At 41.2% G+C, this 21177-nt stretch overlaps 1 protein-coding gene across 4 annotated transcripts in view; it reads left to right on the forward strand.

Annotated features, from left to right (window-relative positions):
* The first annotated feature begins 850 nt into the window (after positions 1 to 850).
* The window catches only part of celsr1a (cadherin EGF LAG seven-pass G-type receptor 1a), a 96951-nt gene continuing 76624 nt past the window's right edge, over positions 851 to 21177 (forward strand). For all 4 annotated transcript variants that reach the window (XM_053649859.1, XM_053649858.1, XM_053649860.1 and 1 more), the window contains exon 1: positions 851 to 4703. In XM_053649859.1, coding sequence (XP_053505834.1) covers positions 1193 to 4703 — 3511 coding nt within the window. In that variant the 5' untranslated portion in view covers positions 851 to 1192. The remainder of the gene's footprint in view (positions 4704 to 21177) is intronic.

Consider the following 21177-nt stretch of genomic DNA (forward strand, 5'->3'; position numbering starts at 1 on the left):
ATGATTTTTTTTTAATTTTATTTTTGACTTAACCTGTTCACTGAAAAAAGGACATCTTAGCAAGTGAAAATATTTTGAACAGAGTCAAATGTATCTAACATTTTCCATTACAAGATAATAAACCAAATATAAGAATATTAAACCTATTTCTAACATTTCTTACCATTTGCAATCTTGACATGTTCTCATTCTGTTGGCAGATCATTTTTGCTTCTTTCTAGAAATGTGTTCAAAAACAGCAAAAATGATCTTCTGATATCGAACAAAACAGTTTCAAGCTTGAATTGAGTGTTTTTAAAAAATGTCTAGAAATAATAATAATCTCGTTTAATAATCTCGTGTTTATTACAGTCTATTACAATAATAGGAAACATTCTGGATACATTTTTGCTAGGCCTATAGTCAATATTATTGCACTTGCTGAGATGTTTTTTTTTTTTTTTTTGCAGTGTTCATACAAAAACTGGAACGACTGGAAAATACTGAAGATTTTCTAATAAATAAAAAATTTAATAAATAAATAAATAAAGAACCCTGTTGTTATTTCTGTGAGAATTTTATTTTACAGTGCTACCCAGGCAAACACTGGAGGACATACACAACCCTTTAAATATTGTTTAGTTATTTATTTCTAAAATATAGCATTATAAATAAAGTTTATAAAGACAAATAAATATATAACGTTTAAAGACAATAGATAAATAAAGTTTTATTTATCTGTAAATAAAGCTTTAAGACAGTAGAGATTGGGGTTGCGAAAACCAAACAACAACAACAACAACAACGACGACAAAAGATGTTCAGAGAAAGTTTTTGCTTTTAAATGTTGAACAGGTGAATGGTAGAAACGCGCTTGAGGACGGTGGAGGACAATGCGCCGGTGGAGTGCGTGATGTCCCGCGCGCGCACCGGGTTTTTATGCTAATCTCAAGCAGCAGCAGCAGGAGGAGGAGGAGGAGGGCGCGAGCGCACGGAGCCATCTTGGCGTCATTTGGGACTTGGTGGAGTAACAGCGACAGTTACACCTCTATGGAGCGTGGAGGAAGAGAAAGAGGAGTTTTGGGGGTGAGTTTTAAAAAGAAACTACCATGAAGGATAAAAGAAAGTTTCGGGAGAAGGAGAGTTGATGGTTTTCTTTATATGGGATTTATTTCTGGGGAAAGTGTGGAACTTTTTTTTGTTTTAAAGAACGATGGAAGTGTCCGTGTGTCTCCTGCTCATTCTCTCGCTGTCTCTCGCCGGATGTTTCGACCTGCACCTTTCGGACACTTTACACTCCGGAGCCGTTCTGCTGGATTTATCCCTCGGACCGGGTTGGACTTATACACTAGAAAGGACTTTCACTTCTAATCCGCTTGTAAATGTTGTACAAGTGGACCGGCATGACGGAGCGGTGAGTCTCGTGCGCGAGGTGAAGTGCACGCGCCTGGCGCAGAGTAACCCGGTACCACTGAGGTTCAGGATCCAGTCTTTAACGACTCGGGACTCTGTGGTCGCTCACGTCAACGTGTTCGTACACGGACAGAACTGCTTTATTAAATACAGACGAAAGAGCGTGTTTAACGAGCCTGATGTTCACGTCGATTACCTTCACAGCCTGGGAAAGACTTCCTGCTTTTCTTCAGGTGCTCGGCTCGTGAACCTCGAGCACTATGTACCTGCTTTCTCTCGGCGTCACGTGAGGGGGTTTTCGGAGCGCTCGTGCGTGTCGGACGGCTTGAACGTGTTTGTGCGTAATGGCAGTGTGTTTGCTCGGGATGAGATCTGTTTGGGACAGAGCACACAGAGGACTGTGACGTGTGTGCTGCACGGCTCTCAAGGAGCTCCAGTGTGTGTGCGCGTGACGCTGAATTTGGAAACAACACCAAGGCCTGTTGAACACCAAGCTCAGGAATGGAAGCTGCGCAGAAGAAGAAGAAGTGTGAATTCAGCTCCTGTCTTTCAGCTTCCCAACTACCAAGTGTCTGTCCCCGAGAACGAGCCGGCAGGCACACACGTCATCACGCTCAAAGCTGTGGACACGGACAGCGGGGAAGCTGGCAGGATAGAGTACAGCATGGAGGCTTTGTTTGATAGCCGGTCCAATGACTTCTTCCGGATCGACCTTCAGACAGGTAGCATCGAAACCGAGCAGCCCCTGAACAGGGAGTTCAAGGACACCCATGTGTTTAAAGTAACAGCCACCGACTTTGGCACCCCTCGGCGTTCTGCTACGTCGTACCTCACCGTCACGGTCAGAGACACCAATGACCACGGCCCTGTTTTTGAGCAGACCGAATACAGGGTCAGCATTCGGGAGAACGTTGAAGTTGGCTTTGAGGTGATGACGGTGAGGGCCACCGACGAAGACGCGCCTTCCAACGCCAACATGATCTATAAAATTGTGAACGGCGATGGCGTGAATTCCATCTTTGAGATTGACTCGCGGAATGGACTCGTGAGGGTCAGAGTCCGTCCCGATAGAGAGACCTTGGCGCAATATATGCTCATCGTAGAGGCAAACGACCAAGGGAAGGACCCAGGACCCCGCAGTGCGACAGCTACAGTTCATATAACTGTAGAAGATGAGAATGATAACTCTCCTCAGTTTAGTGAGAAGAGATATGTGGTCCAGGTGCCTGAGAATGTGCCTGTCAACACCCGAGTGGCTCAGGTCGAAGCCACGGACAAAGACGAGGGCAACAACGCCAAAGTTCATTACAGTATAATCAAAGGCAATGTGAAAGGCCAGTTCTACATTCACTCTCTGACTGGTGTCATTGATGTTATAAACCCCCTGGATTATGAAACACACAGGGACTATAGTCTCGGAATTAAGGCCCAGGATGGAGGCAGACCCCCTCTTATTAACAGCACTGGACTAGTCATTGTGCAAGTCATTGATATAAATGACAATGCGCCTATGTTTGTAAGCACTCCTTTCCAGGCGACCATTTTGGAGAGCGTACCCATTGGGTATTCAGTCATTCATATCCAGGCCATTGACTCAGACTCTGGTGAAAATGCCCGCTTGGATTATCGTCTCACAGACACCTCCCCAGGTTTCCCCTTCACCATCAACAATAGCACGGGTTGGATTACAGCCAGTGCTGCACTGGACAGAGAAACCACAGAGTATTACACCTTTGGTGTGGAAGCCAGGGACAACGGGATCCCTGTGATGTCCTCTTCTGCTAGCGTTAGTATAACAGTGCTGGATGTGAATGACAATGCACCCACGTTTACTGAGAAGATCTACTCTCTGAAAATTAACGAAGATGCTGTGGTGGGGAGCAGCGTGTTGACAGTGACAGCTGTGGACCAGGACATCAATAGCGTAGTGACCTACCAGATATCCAGTGGCAACACCCGGAACAGGTTTGCTATCACCAGTCAAAGCGGAGGTGGTCTCATCACACTTGCATTGCCTTTGGATTACAAGCAGGAACGACAGTACGTTCTGACTATCACCGCTTCAGACGGCACACTTTACGACACAGCACAGGTCTTCATCAACGTCACCGATGCCAACACACACAGACCCGTGTTTCAGAGCGCCAACTACCAGGTACTGTTCAGTGAGGACAAGCCTATTGGGTCCACCGTTGTGGTAATCAGTGCTACAGATGAAGACACGGGTGAGAATGCGCGTATAACATACATCATGGAAGACAAAGTCCCACAGTTTGCGATCGACTCAGACACAGGTGCCATCACCACACAGATGGAGATCGATTATGAGGACCAGGCCTCCTACACTCTGGCTATTATCGCTCATGACAACGGCATCCCCCAGAAGTCAGACACAACTTATGTGGAGATCATCGTTGAGGATGCCAACGATAACGTCCCTCAGTTTAGCCGAGAGAAGTACCAGGGTACAGTGTTCGAAGATGCACCTCAGTTCACCAGCGTCCTCCAGATCTCTGCCTCAGACAAGGATTCTGGATCTAATGGGAGGGTAAGCTACACCTTCCAGGGTGGTGATGATGGAGAAGGAGACTTTTTTATTGAACAGTTTTCAGGAATCATCAGAACAAACCGGAAACTGGACAGGGAAAACATTCCAGTCTACAACCTAAAAGCCTATGCAGTAGATAAAGGAATTCCTCCCCTCAAAGCAGCAGTGGAGATCCAGGTGTCTGTGCTAGACATTAACGACAACGCGCCCGTGTTTGAGGAGGATGAGCTTTATATCGATGTCAAGGAAAACAGCCCGATAGATTCTGTGGTGGCACGGATAACTGCCAAAGACCCAGATGAAGGAACTAACGCTCAAATCATGTACCAAATAGTGGAAGGAAACATCCCCGAGGTATTCGACTTGGATATCTTTACTGGAGATCTAAAAGCGCTCACGGATTTAGACTACGAGACAAAGACAGAGTACATTATAGTAGTACAGGCCACATCTGCCCCGCTAGTCAGCAGGGCGACTGTCCACATCCGTTTGGTCGATGTCAACGACAACGAGCCTGTCCTGCAGAATTTTGAGATTATCTTTAATAACTATATCACTAATAAATCCAACAGTTTTCCTGCTGGGGTTATAGGGAAGGTACCAGCGCATGACCCGGACGTGTCCGATAAACTTAAGTATAGCTTTGTGGAAGGGAATGACTTAAGTCTGCTCATTCTAAATCCGGATACCGGAGAGCTAAAACTTAGCCGAGACCTGGACAATAACAGACCACTGGAGGCCACCATGAAAGTATCTGTCACAGGTAAGATCCCTTAGACACTGCTGATGTGTTAACTGGTTCGAGGTGATTTATGTTATTAATATATGCGTCTCAAAAGAAGTGCATTGAACCGAGCATAATGCTGTTGACTGATCTGATTATCTGTCTGTCTCAACCATGTGCTTGCTCCAGGCTGTAGCAGGATCCGGTTCTGCCGCTTTTAAACTGTTTGTACTTTTTATTGATGTGTTGTTCTTGCTGTGGGAGGTGTTCTTTTATATGTAAGAATTAAGTTACTGTTGCTGGTCTTTTCGAATCCATCCCTGGTGAAAGTGAATTCTTTGCTGGCAGTGTTTATTTGATCTAGATTATATCAAGTGCGGGAGCATGAATGTAAAGGCAGTGCTGAAAGTAATAGTGTTGTACAGCAGCTTGTCTTATCTGTCATTAATGAATTATTGCTATTCATCGAGACTGGATCACCAATTTTATCTTCAATTTGTCATAAAGGCCGGGTGTGCAGCCTTGTCAGTTCGAGATTACTGTCTTTGAGACCATACAGTATGTACATTATTATATTAGTACAGTGGTACACCATGACATACTACTGCTCTTTTTCCTCTGTCATTTCATTTACATCAGGGATTTCAGCCTCCTTTAGTTTTTCTTGCTTTTTCGCTTTCTTTCCATCCTTTTTTTGTGTCATGAGTTCCTCTTCCTGCTCGTTTGCAACCTGTATTTTGCATACAGCCCATTCAGTGAGCCTCTCTTGCGCTTTTGTGTGTTGCCTGTGGCTTTATGGCTTACTCTTTGTTCTCATGATTGCTGTTCTTCAGCTCAGTGTCCATGCTCGCTGTTGGCCCTTTGTAGGACAGCAGCGACCAGCATTCCCTCGCTGTCCAGTTTGTTTCATTCATGATAATGTGACATTGGTTACCTCGTTGTCTCCATGACCCCTACGTCTTTGGGCGTTTATATTTCTCCTAGCCTCCTTCCCTCTCTCAGTAATGATTTTATACATTTTCAGTTAGTTATTTCTGCCCTTTTGACTCTCTCTCTCTCTCTCTCGGTTTCTTTCAATCCAATTAAAGTAATGCATATCAACCCCCTCCTTTCTCCATGCTACAGACCAACCCACATGTCAAATGTTAGGTAACCATTAACACTGCTTGTATGACCTCTTCACCCCTGACTCAGGGGAAAGGAAATTGGCCTGAAGGCAGAATCGCAGACTGGCTCTGAGCTAGACCTTAGCTTTTAGCTAATGAAGAGGTTCTTTGAATTTGCCGTAACTGAGTCTCTGTCACCTTAACACACTGAACACTCCACTGTGTTTTGAACCAATAACTTGCAGATTTCCGTGTCTGATAAAAGTAGGTTAACATTATAGTCACAACAAAGGTATGTCCTCCCTACAAAAAAACTAATTTAGCATGGCAAACAAGCAGGAATGAGGGCTAGGTGTTCCAGCTGCAATCTAATCTCCCCTTATCTGTATCACTCGAGCCTTTTTCTCCATCATCTGAGGAGTCTCTGTGTAAGCATGGTGGCTCTCGCCATTGTGAAGAGTATTGATTTGGGTGCGCTGCCTGTCCGCTCTGTTTGAGCGGATAAATACAGGTGATAAACCTTGTGGTGATGGCTAAAAAGACTCTGGCGGCCAGCGCTCAAATACTATATGTGAAAGTTGAAGATCTGTGCTTTGTCAGATGTCTTCAACTTGACATGATGCTGTGTGTGGCATTCAAGGAGATGATGAGTGCTAACTTGTGTAAACACGACAGCAAGAATGCCACACTCAGGTCCTAGCGAGCCACAGTCCAACAGAGAATTCTCATCTCCTAACACCAAGGCTTCTGAAGTAGCTGATTAGTAAAATACAGTGTGGTAAACAGGGTCGATTGTTAAACTCTTTAGTGCTGTGGTGTTACAGGACTGGAGTCTGACATCTCTGGCCCGCGGTCAGCAGCGGAAGCTTGCTGATACATGTAAGCCCTGTAGCCACACTGATTCAGGCTTTTTATGGGCTGCTACAAGACTCAAATAGCTGGGCTTTTTCACATTTCTCACTCCAAATCATTCAAGTTTATCTCAGTTTCAACCCCATTGGCTATTTTTACAACTCCAGCCTGAAAGCTATCTGTTTCTCTAATCTCTATGTACTACATGTTTAGTGTACTGTACATACTTCTACTCTGGATGAACATGGGGCGGCTGTGGCTCAGGTGGTTGAGTGGGTTGTCCACTAATCGTAGGGTTGGTGGTTCGATTCTCGACTCCACGTGCCGAAGTGTCCTTGGGCAAGACACTGAACCCCAAGTTGCTCCCGATGGCAAGTTAGTACCGTGCATGGCAGCTCTGCAACCATTGGTGTGTGAGTGTGTGTGTGAATGGGTGAATGAGACACAGCGTAAAGCGCTTTGGATAAAAGCGCTATATAAGTGCGCCATTTACCATTTTTACACTTTTATTCATGTACAGGGAAAACAGAAAATCTGTTTGTTTACGACGTAGGCCACTGTTGAATCCTCTCAATAAACGTTCAAATTAAGTGATGGAATGGAACGAAATCAAAACCGCAACCGTGTAGGATGAGACAGACATGAGAGAATGTCTAAGTTGCTTAGATCCCGTTTTTAAGCGATAGTCTGTTGACTGTTGACGCTGAATGCCAAGGATGTTGAATTTGTAATTGCGTTTGATATGTTGAAGTTTGATGTGTACATGTCGCTATGGCTTTGTGTGTGAAAGAGAGCAGCTAGAGTGTATGTTAAGGGAAAAAAAGAGTGTGTGGGAAACAACAGGCTCAGAGGCAGTGGCCAGCTGTGTCTGTACATCTACTCCTGCCATTCATATAGCAGCTGCACAAAAGAAAGGACAAGAAGAGAGGGAACACATATTCATACACCCAGTCACCTTCAGGCCTAGTGTATAAATCACCATTGCTCTTCTCCGGTCAGTTTAACATGAGCCCTGTCTTGCTTTTCCTTTTTTTTCAGCCTGTTGTCATAACAAGGTATTCTCTTCCCCAGGTGTAAGGTCACGTACTCCACATGACCCTCTGCCCTTTAACCTCTCAGTACTGCAGGTCAGTGTGTCTGGCATTACAAGTCTCGTGGTCTCATGTACCTTCTGCCTATAATTCTGAGATTTGACGCGCTTTGTGTCAGAATCAGTGGTGCTCAAAGTCATGTCCCAATACAGTAGTGTTATCGAGTTCTTATAGTTATTAACCTGTTTGACTGGTCACTTGAATTGAATAGGTTTAATCCAATTCTTATTCATTCAAAAAGTATTTAGGCCAATAAATAATGGCGACTAATGTGCTGTTTTGGTGGAAAGGCTCCAATAAACAGGAAATATATTATTGTAAACGTTTAACCAACGATCCTAATATTTGAATAGTTGGACTACATTCATAAACAAAATCTCAGCTGCCAAAAAAAATCAAAGGGAACAAAATGGCAGTTAATTGACTATTATAATAAAATAAAATTGTGTAACTATTTAAAGACTAAATATTTGCTTTTAATCAGCTGGTAAGATCTTAACTGACTCATCAGTTGTTAGATGAATATAAGTGCTATAAGTGCCTCATGAAAGGGATCGAGGACTAGGCATAATCTGATAAGATTTAGCCATCGATAAAAACACGTTCATTTCTGAAACGAATTGGATACTTGGTTAAAAAAAAAACCCCAACAACTTTCGACTGATTTTTATATCTCATCTCTATAGTGGGAATTCTTCTATTAGTTCTACTCGCTATGTGTGGAATTTGCCCTGTGCCAATCCTTGTCTGTTTTCAGAGAAACCTCTGGTGCAGCTGCTATATCTGTCCACAGTGTCTATAGAAACTGTTATTAGATTACTGAGTCTGTCTGGCTCATGCACCTTCTGTCTCTTTATACATGGACCTTCTACAATCTGTGCTGTAGACAGACAGATGTATGTGTTTAGTGATATTTGAGGAAAGATATTTGTGGTTCTTTTTGATTAAGGTGAATGCCTTTTTTTCCCTGCTCTTCAAAATAAACTAATCCCGGTTGACGTGCAACCAGTCCTTATCTTGTGTACAGACTTCAGCGAGCAACCAGGGGCCTACCGAAATAGGAACATCAATTAACCTAACCTAACAGCGCAAGCTCTGTTAAATGAACAGGAAAGGAATCTGATTCATGTTTAATCTTGCAGACTCATTCAGGAGCCAAGACAGAAATGTGGGGGATGTGATCTCATTCTAATGCCAAAAGTGGGAGTAATGAAAAACAAGACAATAAGCCTCAAAGACAGAGACAGGGTTATTCTAGGACGGTGTGCACTGAAATATGGCAGACTGTTAAAAGGTTGTCTAACTACATTTTGCCTTGGCACTAAAATGCAGTTGGAATTATGTGAAGATTATGTGAAGCTTTGTAAGACTCAAATGTCAGTACCCACCTGTAAATTCACTTAATTTATGAATTGTCACAGGGTTCTTAATCGTGGTCTTTAATTATGTCCTCCAGACTTTCTGGCTTCAGCGAGGTTTTGAAGCAGAACTAGTACTTGACCAATTGCATTCATTTCTAGTTTGACCGCTTCTAGTGGAGCAGTCGAATGGGTCTGGAAGCCTAATTACAGACTTTAGTACAGCAGAATTCTGCACTTTCTAGCTGTTTCATCTCTGGCCTCAGGGAGAACACAACCAAAAAGATATGAATGACCCAAACCTTGATGGGCTCTAGAAATGCCTTTTTAAAAAGTGTTTTTTTTATTTTTTATTAAAATGATATCCTACTACAGACCCTAGCCTGTTTTTTGTTTCCTTTCTTTCAAGTTACTTTTTTTTTTTTTTTCTTTTCAGAAAGTTAACACCTATACTGAGAAGCTACATTGAGGGATTTGGTCACATTTATACCGCGATGCTACTGAATTCGCGAAGCTGTTTTGTCCGAAGGTGTTGATTAATATTTTAGAGCAGTAGCTGACTGAAATTAAAATCACAGCCTTATATTAATGTAGTATTGTTTCTATAGTAACTATTCATTCACAGGTGGACTCGTATGGTAGATGTATACAGGTGCATCTCAAAAAAATTTTAATATCGTGGAAAAGTTCATTTTTTTCCGTAATTTAATTCAAAAAGTGAAACTTCCATATAGTCTAGATCCATTACACATAAAGTGAAATATTTCAAGCCTTTTTTTGTTTTATTCTTGCTCATGGAAATGAAAAATACAGTATCTCAAAATATTAGAAAAAAAAAAGAACTTTTCCAGAATATTCTAATTTTTTGATATGCACTCGTATACAGTGGCCTCCACTAATATTGGCACCCTTGGTAAATATGAGAATAGAAGGCTGTGAAAATTTGTCTGTATTGTTTAACCTTTTGATCTTTTGTTTAAAAATGTACATAAATACTCTGCTCTCATGAATATCAAACAATTTTAAACAGAACACAGGTTTATCAAAAAATAAAATATCCTTTTAAATATAGGTGTGCAACAATTATTGGCACCCCTATGAATTCATATGAGGAAAATATATTTGAAGTATATTCCCATTGATATTTGACCTTTGTCTAGTACACCTGGGTGACTAGGAACAGGAAATTGTTCAACCATGACTTCCTGTTCCACAGGGGTATAAATATGAGGTAACACATAGGCCAAATTCCCTTAGTCATTCATAACAATGGGTTAGAACAATGAATATAGCTGTGATGTGCAGCAAAAGGTTGTTGAGCTTCACAAAATGGGAAGTGGCTATAAGAAAATAGCACAAGCATTGAAAATGCCCATTTCCACCATCAGGGCAATAATTAAGAAGCTGAAGATGATGATGACACATTCTGTTAGGAGATATTTACTTATTTATTATGTTTGTTTATGGAAGAAGTCTCCAGCGTCTGTGCACCGTGATGGTCAGTAAGTTTTCCGCCATGAGGGAGTCTTCAGGACAGAGGACCTTGCGCTTTCTGGTTATTCAGTATCATGGCAAGCTCCTTTTAGTTGTCTGATTAACTTCAAGGTAGAGTGGTGAGGGGGTTAATTGTTTATAGCTGTATATAATGTAAGTGATTCCAGGAGTTAACTTGTCTTATGTACATTCTACAACATTAAATGTAACTATAAATGGATAAAAAAAAAATGACGTCACGCAATAATAAATTCAATATTGTAATGTAGGCAAATTGTCATGGTTGAGTTCTGTTGCTATTGGAAAATGAATCAACTTTGGGCAGCATTACACCACACCATCATTGATTATTTTCCTATAACAGCATGCCCCATTGTGTTTTGTTCCTTACATGTGTTACATGTGTATATATAAATTTAATTTGTTCTTCATGTTGTTGTCTATATTTGCTTTTGTACATGCTTTCAAGATCTCGCTATGGATTTAGTACATAAAAGTGTTTCATAAAATGTTCTGACTTGCACGTAGCTATAGAACTCTCTTTCTTAATAGCTGATGATTCTGGGCAGAAATCAGTTGTGGCAATCACAGTTTTACTGAGATTTGAGTGTCCCAAATGCAAGTTCCTGCATTTGAGACTTTCACGTCTTGTATTTGTAACCAAAAATGTCATCAAAAGCAAATATCTATATCTACTGACATTTCAGTGCTGGCTCAAAAGTGTCAGAATTGTGAGTTTGGGTCTATATTTTGCCTAAAATCAGGTTTCACCAAGGTTAAGTTATGGCTGTGTTTTGACAGCTAGATTCACATTAGTTCATCGCTTTCGATCCATGGTATAAGTTCTAGCCAAGTTCTATGCCCTCACTCTTTTGTTAGTGAACGATTAGTGAAGATTCCTTGTAAGTGTTGATGTGTTTCCCTTGAAACACACATCACTACAGCTTTACTGCTTCCCTCTCTCGTCTCATGTGTTATCCTTTATGCTCAGGAGCTTAGATTGTGTCTAACAGGTCAAACACAGTATGGGACACTGAGAACCTGTTCCAGTGTAACGCAACACACTTTGCCGCACTCTCCGCCGTCCCCATTCTGGCACTGTTAACAACATGTCTTTGTCTCTCACACCAAGGGGCTTTAACAGGCACCAGATCAGAAGAGTGACAGAGAATGCTTGCAGAATAAAAAATTTTTGCATGATATTGAGGCTTGGGATGGTAACTGCTCCTACTAAGACCAGTTTCCTTCTTCAGATCCTCAGATTTTTCTTTCAAAGGCCCTCCTGTTTTCTCTCTTTATCCTTACCAGTGATTGTGCTACACTGAGATGGACTACCGTAATTCAATATGCTTGTTATTACCAGTGTGCAGCAATGCCAGCAGATAATGGGAGCACATACGTACGTATATAACAACAAATCCCTGGGCCTTTATTTTTAGCATTAGGATGTGCTACTGGTGTCTGAAATGGCATACTTTACTCTCATAAGTTGTTTTTTTAATTCAACCCTCTAAACTTAATCTAGAGGTTAGTGCAAAAAACGTTGCCTATGTAAATGCATTGAATGTTAGAAATCTGAAAATTCTCTGAAATGTTTCTGAATATTGGGAGTCAAGTTGTTATCTCTCCATGTGTGTCTATGGACGTATATGCACCTTTATATATCCGGCCACGGTTGTCAGTCGTTATTCAAATAAGCTTCAGAGGGCTTACATATCCAAAAGGTGTTTTTTTTCACCCTTCAGGCTAAGCTTAGTCGTATTGAATTTGCGCCGCCTTTTAAAGTTGTCGCTCTTTGGAGAACTCCTGTCATTCTTTCTTAAAGGATGGTTTCTCCTCCTCTCCTGCTCATAAAGCCATTATAGATGTTTGTTCACAACCTTACAGTGTATGCGTGTGCTCTCGTCTCCCAACAAGATGTGAAAAACAGCAGCTTTAACCTTGGGTGTTAACAACCACACACTGAACTTAATTCACGGCCTCTCAAATTACATTAATGTTAAAGTAGGTCCAGTTTCACAATGGTCACTGAATCAGCTCACACAATAGCATTCTCTGTTTCATACGGAATCCATGTGATGTGGAAAATGATCTACGTGCTGCTGCTACATTTTAGAGGTCGAATGGGCTCTATCTAATTTCCACGAGGATGAGTCAGAGTTTGAAGTCCAGGACGTCGTTGTGTGCATTCGGGTCTTCTTTACTTTTATTCCCTCAAACATCTGTGTGTATGGGGATCAGGTGGAGGAACTTTTTTCTTTAATCTAAGCCAAGAAAGCTAATGCCAAGTAGCTTGTTAGCCAAGCTAATGACTTGCTTAATCTACTAGCCAGATCAAATACACTTCCAACTGTACTCTCTCTCTCTCTGAGCTTTGACTCTCACACAACCAAACCCTAGTGCTGTTGTACAGCAGTAACCAAAGGTTCTGGTTTCACTGCTAAACTTTAATTTGGATACAGAAATGTGGGCTAAATTCTGATCCCACTAGAAAATTTCTTGCGTTGTTCAGACCACATACAAAACAGTGTTAGAATGGTCAGTATACGATCACTTTAAGACATAACTGGGTTGACCGACCAAACGCACATTGATCACACGCGATCAACGCAAATTGAACAAATAAAGCTTGAATCGATCGTCTTTGATGCTTTAATGATGCAAAAGCACACACACACACACACACACACACACACACACACACACACTTCCTAGGTCCTAACCTGGATGGACTTGTGGTGACCTTTTGTTTTTAAGTAGTGAAAAGCAGAAGAGGTCACATCACCACATTCTCAGAGTTTAATTCAGGCTTCTGTTTACACACAATGTTCTTCTGGCTACTTTAAGCCTGAGACAAAAAGCACTGTGTTTTTTTTTCTGAGGGTCTCGGTGAATCTAAAACATATGCTACCTCTCATGTTTGAAGAAATTAGTCCAGCTCATTCCTCTTTGTAGCACTGCAGTCTGGGACTTGTTTTGTTTTGTTTATCTGCTCCAAATGGACTTTGAATGTGATTCAATGCCTTTTAGAAAATTGCACTCATTTCATTTCAATTTTGCCGCATTAGTGACTCTGCGTGTTATCTGGAAGTGTGTTGAGTTTCTCTCCAGCGCAAACACTTTGACAAAGGAACAGGGGGTGGGAATGCGGCGGGTCTTTTCCATGTCAAAAGAGCTCTTCTTAGGCAGAATCAGTGTTAAAGTTGAGCCTATAGGACTCCCTCTTCGCAGGTGGCATGACAGTTAAGACCGTCTCACCGCACAAAGCAAGTAATGGGCCGAAAGACAATGAGGTGTGAGTGCCGCTTTAGAGGGTTTCAACGGTTTCATTACTATTCAGTTTCCTACAGCCTTTGGTTTTGCTTTTGGGTTTGTGGTCATTGAGACCTTTCCTTGTTCTCAGGATGTGTTAAACTTTTTAATTCAAGCAGTTAACAGATCTTCTGATGTCATGTTACGTGAAGACATGTACTATCATATCATAGTAATTTTCTACCAGAGATGATAAGAGATGTGTAACAGTAGCTTTGCTAAAAAACCTGTCAGCAAAAGAATAGTGCTGCAGTTAAAAAAAACTGTTTGACAAAAATCTGTCATAAATAAATAAATAAATATGTATTAATACATTTACCAGAAACCTTTACAATACCACAAACTGCCTAAAAATAAATTATATAACAAAGAACAGTAGGGAGGAAATCATATGTGCTTAATAGTAATTGCCTAATTATTTATATGGTGACATAATCAATATTGGTTATTAAGCAGATTTAATTGGTAGTTGATACAATTGGTCAGAATGCCTTTTATGAAACATGAAGATGGTCAGTATACCAGAAATATTGACAATATCAACGGTGATACTCTCAGAAAAGTGTGTGATATACTGTAATTTATCACGATAACAATATTGTTATGTAACCCACCCCTACACTCTCAGAAATAAAGGTACCAAACTGTAATGTTCCTTATCACTGGGGTGGCACCGTTTTTTTTTTGTTTTTTTGGTACCTTTAGTATAAATCATTCACATGGAAACGGGAATATAGTATACCTTTAAAAATAGTTAAGTTGCATAAGTGGACCTGAGCTAATTAAAGCTACACCACGTTCACCTTTCCAGGTAAAAGATGCACACTACCATGCCAGCAACAAGGAAATGTATAGTTTGGTACCTCTACTTCTGAAAGTGTAATTGATACAATGAAGTATAAATATGTGTGGCATTACTTTTTAAAAAGTACAACACAAGTCCACTCACATAAACCTTCTACTATGATGTAATGTTCTTAACATTTCTCAGCCATTTGATGTAATCAGTGACAATGACAGTTTACTCAATTAATGTCACTATGAATTTGCTGATGTGTAAAGAGCTCCGAGCATTGAGCCAGCATGATGATACAATTTCAAAATACAGTACTGTCACAAAGGTGATTTCAATTTTTTGTACTATTTCTTACAAACTACCCATCTCTGGTGAAAAGAGAGAGTATCAAGACTTGAGTTGTGTCCCAAATGACGTAGTATACACTGTGTACTTACACTATGCACTATGTACTCTACCTTCTGGTGTGGGAATTTTAGAAGGATAGTATCATCTCAAGTAGAACACTAACATTTTTTTTTACTATCCGGAAATGAAAGTAGTTTCCCAGTCGATGGCAAATGACGTCAAACGCATGTAATGCTTATACTACAAATAAGTAATGTTTAAACTACAAAATGGCATAGAATAGTACATAAATATGCGATTTGGGACACACCTTTGGTATAGCTGTCGATTACTTGACATGTACCAGCTGTAATATATTTGAGTGACGGTGCCGTATTTCTTGCCCTTTCTCTGCCCTCTCCCACCCCTACACATTGCCCCAGACAGTTGCCCCCCAGCAAGCCTCCTCATGTGTGAGGGGCCCTCAGTTCGTTTTGCAATGGCAGGAATGAGATCAATCTCCACTGGCGCTGACGTGTTCCATACCAGGGACAGCAGCTGCCCCTGTCCTCTATACGAGTACCTTAGTAAATACCCACATCATAAAATGTTCTGCTGCAAGTAGGTTTAAGTAGCATTTTTACCAGAGAGGGCAAAATACCAAAATCTTACATACTGACGCTTTAAAGTTGGTTGAACATACATCACAGATAACAGAACTGTTCCAGTGTGTGTGTGTGTGTGTGAGTGTGTGTGAGATGGCGCTTGTATCTGATCACCCTTTGTGTTATCTAGAGGCCAGCAAACTCAGGCTCCACATCCTCCCTGCCGCAATCACACCGCGTAGATCGTGTTTACTCAGGAAGGTGTGCTGTTTGCTGTTGGTGATGGGCTTGATCCCACCTCTGCTGGACTTCAGCACTTGCTTAGCACATCGCAACACCGTCTCTAGAACAAGCACGCTGTAAGAATGTTTAGATTTCAAGAAAATACTTGAATTAGATTCAGTCTTAAAGAAAATGAGATTTCTGAAAATATTTGTATATAATAAGCTTACTACTAAATAATTACTTTAAGTACCACTCCTTTGGTTGCCTGGAAACCTACTTGACCAGGCTGAAAGTGACAGTCAGTGTAATTTAATAACCTTAGCAACCTAGTTACTTAGTTAAGTGCACTAATAGAGACTAAGGGAAACAAACAAGTATGAATTCCCATGGAGGGGGTGAATGTGTAAATATATCATATCATTGACTTCTTCTAAAATGTTTTTGATGTAGCACATCATAATTGCGACCTCGACAAAGCAAAAGTTGTTGGTGAACCTTTTGGTGTTTAGGTGTACTGTTTGAGTATGGCCAGCATCTTTATTTTCTCTGAATATGATCAACCACTAGGCCACTAGGTGAAGCAGGATCTGAGTGTTATATGAGTGCATTGTAATACAATTTATTCCACTCGGTTTCATCAGGATTTCCACATACCTGCGTGTTCCTGATTCTGAAAAGATCTGTCATTCCTGAAGGCTAATTCATCCGCCTAAGTAAAAAACATTCTAGCTTCAGCTAATGTTGTTAAACCTGCTTGTCCAGCAGGCACCCCTTATTACAATCTTGTGAAGTCTTTCCATCGGGTTCTTCTAAAGAAAAGCTTTACAAGTATACAGTGCATTTACTCGGTAATATTGTTCGTAATGCCCTATAGTAATTTTTTTAAAGATATTTTTGGTGCATGTCTTTTTTTTATGTGTAGAAATAATGTAGCATTAGCATAATAAAAGGTGTCTTTATGCTTAGTTAGAAATCTGCCTGCATGCTGCTGAGTAGTTTGCAGAGGGGGTTGGGGGAGGGGGAGGGGGAGGGGGTATGTGGTTAATGAGATGAATAGGATTGTTGTGAACGAGAGTATGTGTGACTTCCAGTTGCGCTTGCTTTGCACATGCTTCTTCATGGCAGGAGTGTTGGGTGCTGCATCTCCTCCATGCCGGCTGATAAAATGCAGACGTACTATTATTACAGTGATGACAGTGCTGCTCTGGCATGCGTGCTGCAAAAGCACTGCTGGGTTTGTGTGAGCTGAGCTCTCTCTGTTTGCCATGTTACGTTCTTTAATTATCTCTTGCTTTCTCACAGTTTTCTTTTAATACCTAAAGTGATGTTCATCATAGGGGGCTTAGTGGTTAGCACATTTGCCTCACACCTTTGGAGTTGGGGATTTTAGTCCCGCCTGCGCCATGTGTGCGTGGAGTTTGCATGTTCTATTCATGGTTCAGGGGTTTCCTCTGGGTACTCTGCCATCTTCCCCAGTCCAAAGATCATTTTTTTAATATCAAATTGTCAGAGTGTTACCATTGCTGTGATACTCGTCTGAAGGCCACTAATGGGAGGGTGGTATAGGATGATGAAAAACTCACAGAAAAGCAACAAATACAGTAGTGGCATTAAGGGCATGAGTAGTTATTGTGCGGTCTGTTACAGAAAATAAGATTTTATTGGGGTCTTAGACAGTGTGACAATAGCTAGGCAAGTTGCTTTTAATTAGTAGTTAGCTAATCTATATAATACCACTCCATAAGGAACAGCTCCATTTGATCATTTCTGAGCGATTTAAGGCATAGCCCTTAAGATGTAGTCATTGTGCCCCTGTCTTACCCCACATCCTAGGTTTGTTTGTGCTGTGGGGTTATCGTCATGGTGATCGTAAGCCTTTTGTAGCCACTCGGAGGCTGAGCTGATGGCTGCTTACACCATGGTTTGGCTCTGGAGCTTGGCTGTTTGGGAACAGTGAATAGGGTGTGAGCATTGTCCTCCTGAAGCTTGCCCTTTGATTCAAAAGCCTGTCCAGTCTTCCTTAGTGCTGCCTTTGTGAGCAGGATAGCCGAGTGTGAAACAGCCCTCTTGTTTTGTGTGCATGTGCATTCTTGGGCATTACAGCACTAAGCACAATTGCACATGGATTTAAATTTCTTTACATGTAGATGAAAATGTACAGGATGCTGGTAAAATTTCAGTTACCATAAGGAGAAATCCTGCATGTAGATGGGAGTGTGTGTGCGGGTTAGTTCTCTAGAGGAGATCAGAGCAGATCAGGAGTCAAACAGCCTTTTGAGCATGTGTGAGAGTCAGTGATCTGTAACAACACAGGTTATAGCTTTCACTAGACAGCGGCCAGACCCACAAGCTTTAAAGACAAAAAACAGACCTTCCCCCTAGCCTAACTACGGTCTTCTCGCCTGAAATCCAGTCTTCTGTTTCATCAAATTGCATGTGATCGTGTGAATCCTGCAATGGCATGATGTCTCGTCCGTCCCAGTGGAGAGTGAAGGTGAATAAAATTAATTAATGAACCAAATTCCATGATTCTTTACTAGTCTAAGTCACAAAATTAGGGATAATAATGCATGATCACACGCATGGTGTATTCTCACCTCACTATAGGCTCTGGATCCACTGTGACCCTGACCAGGATAAAGCGCTTACTGATGGAATATTCACATTCATTCATTTTCTTTAATGGAATCAACACCAGATGAGCTCACTGTGTTAGGGGTGTACACATATTGGCATGTACCTCAACACAACAATTTGGAAAAATAACGCAAATGGTGTGCCAAGAGATTTGGATATTTTCCAGTTTCATACAAGGATTTTACATTTACAAATAATATTTGCTTTAGTTTTAAATAATATATTGTTTTGCATAAAATAGTAGTGGGATAAATAGTTTTTGGTAGCAGGCTCAGACTTTTGAACCTGATAGCTCTGGACTCCGGATGTTCACTTGGTGCCAGGTCTTGTTAATAGTTGTTTTGAAAATGGGAACTTCATTCGGTACTGTGTTTATAACTGTAGTTTGAGATGGTAGATAGTTCGGTTTCCTCTTCAAAGTCACCCACCCATGTATCTGCTCTTGCCTTTGAGTACCAAGTGTATCTGTGTCAATGTCATTAGATCGCCTCTCTCTTTCTCTGTCTCTCTCTCTCTTTCTCTCTCTCTCTCTCTCTCTCACACACACACACACACACACACACACACTATAGAGGCAGGGGCAGTGTCTGGTTGCAGTCATTGTTCAGCCAGGTTACTGATAAACAGGCGGCTTGGTTACCAGCCCCCAGTTGATTGGCTCTTTTAAAAAAAAAAACAGCAAAAAGGACGTTGCCAAGGGAATGCAGGAACCTGTGCAAATTTGGAAAAAGAGAGTCCGGCGTATCACAAGGGACCTGGAGGCATTTTTACCACCTTTACAAATACACAGGCAGAGATCATTGCACCAAGTGAGCTCTGTCTGTTACTAAGCAGTAGGCAATGCTATGAGAAAACTTTCTCCATAAACTTTAGCTCATGACTAGTTTCATCCATCAAGTTTCATCTAAGTACGTCATTAGAGATCACAGGATCAGTGATTTTCGGGGACATGCAGTGTATGGTTTAATAGGTATAACAATGCATTTATAAAGCCTAAATGGATAATACTGAAGTGTAAAATGGCTTCCTGAATTGGCCCGATATTCCTCATGAGACGTCTGCCGTGACATTAACTGTGAAGCTGAATGAACTGTGAACAATCGAGCACTTTCTAAAAGTGCAGGTATAATCGCAGTTTTCATACTTGATTATCCATGGTGAAACTCAACCCTTCTTTCTGTACCATCTCTCCACCTCAGACTGTCTGCCTTAAGCTTTTTATTCAGGAAGTGGCAAAAGAACAAACTGCTAGTAATTTCAGCCTCCTTAAGGCCATCAAGTGATGTGAAAGGCTGGTAATTAGATGAGTTGCGCGTACTGATTTATATTGTGCTTCTGTGTGGTATTGAACACTTACCCACCTACCCAGACTTATTAATCACAGACTTGTGTAGTCGTATCGTAAATCAAAGTAATTCCAGTTTGTTTGCATTATTTTTTTTTAAATTTACATTATTCCATCACTCAGGCATGCAGATGCCCCTCGGGTTGTGGTATCTAAGTTCATGGGATCCGGTCTGCTGAAAAGGCATCATGGTCGTAAAGCTTCAGAGACACCTGGAGCTCCTTGGAGAAGAGGTTTTGATGTTTTAATTGAGTTTTGGCTCTCTCTTGACTGATTCCTCACTCCTGTGGAGTGCCATAAACTCCAAATGCCACTACGGTAGCTGGGATCCACTTTGGCTAGTTCCCCTTCCATATTTTAATGCCCCACTGAGAAGAGAACAAAGACATCCAGGCCGGGGATTTTGCTGTGGAGAAAGGGGGCAGATTAAACCCAGAAGAGGCTAGGGTGAGGCAAGCCAGGTGCTTTTTATTGGTCCCCTCCTCAGGATGAATAGGCCTGAGAGTGCAGGCCAGCCCATCACACTGTGCACCAGTCTCATGCATCTGTGCACATGTGCTTTCTGTTTTGTTCCAGCCTTTGCTGGGCCAGACAAGATGCTTTTATTAGAAAGAGGCCTTCATTAATTATGCTTTAAAGCCTTCAGAGAGCTTGAAGATGAGGATGGCTTGTGAGTTCTATAATGAGATGATAGGAAAGGCTATAAGGAATGTATGTGTGGAACAGGACTTACAGTTCTCAACAGAGGAACAGAGATTAAAAGTTTTTTGAAAAAATAATCCACCAGTGGTTGCCTTCGCACTATTTCTTACAACGTTTATTCATTTATTTTTTTAAAAGCAAAACATAATCTCTATTCACTGCAACTTTAGTGTATGAATGATCTCTTATGCCGTGCATGAGAATCGTTTCACGTTCCCTGTACTGAGAAAAAATCTTTTTACTCAAAACAGACAAAGGGCATTCTGGAATAAACGTTTAAAACACAGGAAAATAAATATAATGCAAATTTATATGCAAAAAATGACAGCCAAGTGTTTTTACAGTGCTGTAGATTCAATACTAGTGCAATAGGCTTTGTCGTATTAATGCACTGAAATCAGCCACTTCTGTCCTTGCTACAAGTTCCATTGTCTACAATGGAAACATATAACACGTCCTGGTGAAAAAAAGTAGTCTTATCTCTGATCAGTTACACAGATTTATAGCTAAATTTACAAATACAATCGACGTAATAATTTCAAAGTGCTCAAATGTGTTTTACATAAAGGTTTAATCGACAGGATTCAACAACTGCCCTTAGACGTCCGTTATAAGCAACACGTCGGTATTAATTGCACAGATGCTACAGATGCTACAGATGCA

Source organism: Ictalurus furcatus, chromosome 19 (assembly GCF_023375685.1).
Source record: "Ictalurus furcatus strain D&B chromosome 19, Billie_1.0, whole genome shotgun sequence".
Taxonomy (NCBI): Eukaryota; Metazoa; Chordata; class Actinopteri; order Siluriformes; family Ictaluridae; genus Ictalurus; species Ictalurus furcatus.